This window comes from Salvia splendens, chromosome 22 (assembly GCF_004379255.2).
Source record: "Salvia splendens isolate huo1 chromosome 22, SspV2, whole genome shotgun sequence".
Classification (NCBI taxonomy): Eukaryota; Viridiplantae; Streptophyta; class Magnoliopsida; order Lamiales; family Lamiaceae; genus Salvia; species Salvia splendens.
In genome coordinates this window covers 20,189,780-20,191,141 of record NC_056053.1, presented here as the reverse complement: position 1 = coordinate 20,191,141, position 1,362 = coordinate 20,189,780, and the positions used below count along the sequence as shown (strand labels likewise).

The 1,362-nt window shown below is 40.2% G+C and overlaps 1 protein-coding gene across 1 annotated transcript; it reads right to left on the bottom strand.

The window, feature by feature from the left end:
• Positions 1–661: 661 nt before the first annotated feature.
• LOC121786895 (auxin-responsive protein SAUR41-like) lies at positions 662–1,105 on the bottom strand. Its single transcript, XM_042185495.1, has one exon. It carries the CDS (start codon positions 1,103–1,105, stop codon positions 662–664), a length of 444 nt encoding a protein of 147 aa, XP_042041429.1.
• Between the last annotated feature and the right edge of the window lie 257 nt (positions 1,106–1,362).

The window sequence follows — 1,362 nt, the reverse complement described above, 5'->3', positions numbered from 1 at the left end:
TATACATCTATTATTGGGCAATAATCACTTAATTAATAGTGGGTGAGTTGATATGTCCATTCGAAAACGGAAAATGTACTATACTACTAATGCTGCAGAATTTATTCAAATATTAATAAAACTATAAAATTGCATCATGACCCTCTTATTAGATAGACATACTATTAATTAATAATTTTAATTTCTCTTGTTTACAAAAGCCTTACCTGGAGTCAAGGTACTGTTTAATTAGCACCACTCGATATAAAAACAATAAATCATAAATTATTTGATTACCTTGCTTATGGGTGCTCACTTAATATACATAATTTTAATTTATTTATCTTTTTCTTTATCCCACTATATACTCGGTTGATTTTACCCAAAGCATGTTCTTTACCTGTCTGTATTTTTTATTAGCAGCATATACAATTTATTATTGGAATTGTAATTTCAACTAAATCCGGCCGAGATGAATTCAACCAAATAGAGTAGCAAAAATAAACAACCACAGCACTTGGATATTTATGAAAACGATAACAATTAATTTACAGATAATCTTGATTTGGTAGACTAATTATTGGTTTTAATTCCTAGTTGCACATGGCAATGCCTACCTATACTAGCTATACCGCTACTACATAAACAACACAAAAATGACCGGTCACCGGAATATTCTCCTTCAAAAGTGGCCGGCTCCGATCAAGCGCGGCGGCGTGAGGGCGGCGTAGGAGGCGCATCCCTTGGCCATATCAGTAGCCTTCCCGAGACGCCGCGCCGGATTGAAGGGGCTGCAGGCGCCGTTGACGAAGCCGGAAACGTGCTCATCGCCGCCGATCTCGGCGATGATTCCGCAGAAGAGATCGACGTCGCAGGGAAGCAGCAAAGGCCCTTCGCTATGGTAACCGTATTCCAGCTCAGCATCGTCCAGAAGCATCTTGAATAGCGCGTGGTTGGCATATTCTGTCTTTATCACAAACCGTTGCTTCTCGGGCCCCACATACACCGTGAAGCAGCCCATCGGTGCAACCCGACCCGCTTTCGCCTTGGATCGACCCGACCACAGATACCTCTCCAGTTTCTTCAGCACAGATCTCTTGATATCCTTCCTCTTCGCACCTTCCATTATTCCTGTGTATGTATAATTAATCGATAGATCTCGATTATTTTGTGGTTGATTTGATTTGAATTCAGCCTCTGTCATAAGCTAAATCGGACATGAGCTTCATTGTGAAGTTCCTCATCGTCGAAATCACTAGATCGAAAATGGTGGACATATCATGAAACGGAGAAGGGAGGGATTTCGAAATTTGGAAATGGAAGTAATATAGCTGATATCATCGAGGATTGAATGGAATCGATGAATTTAGGAAATGAGAAACT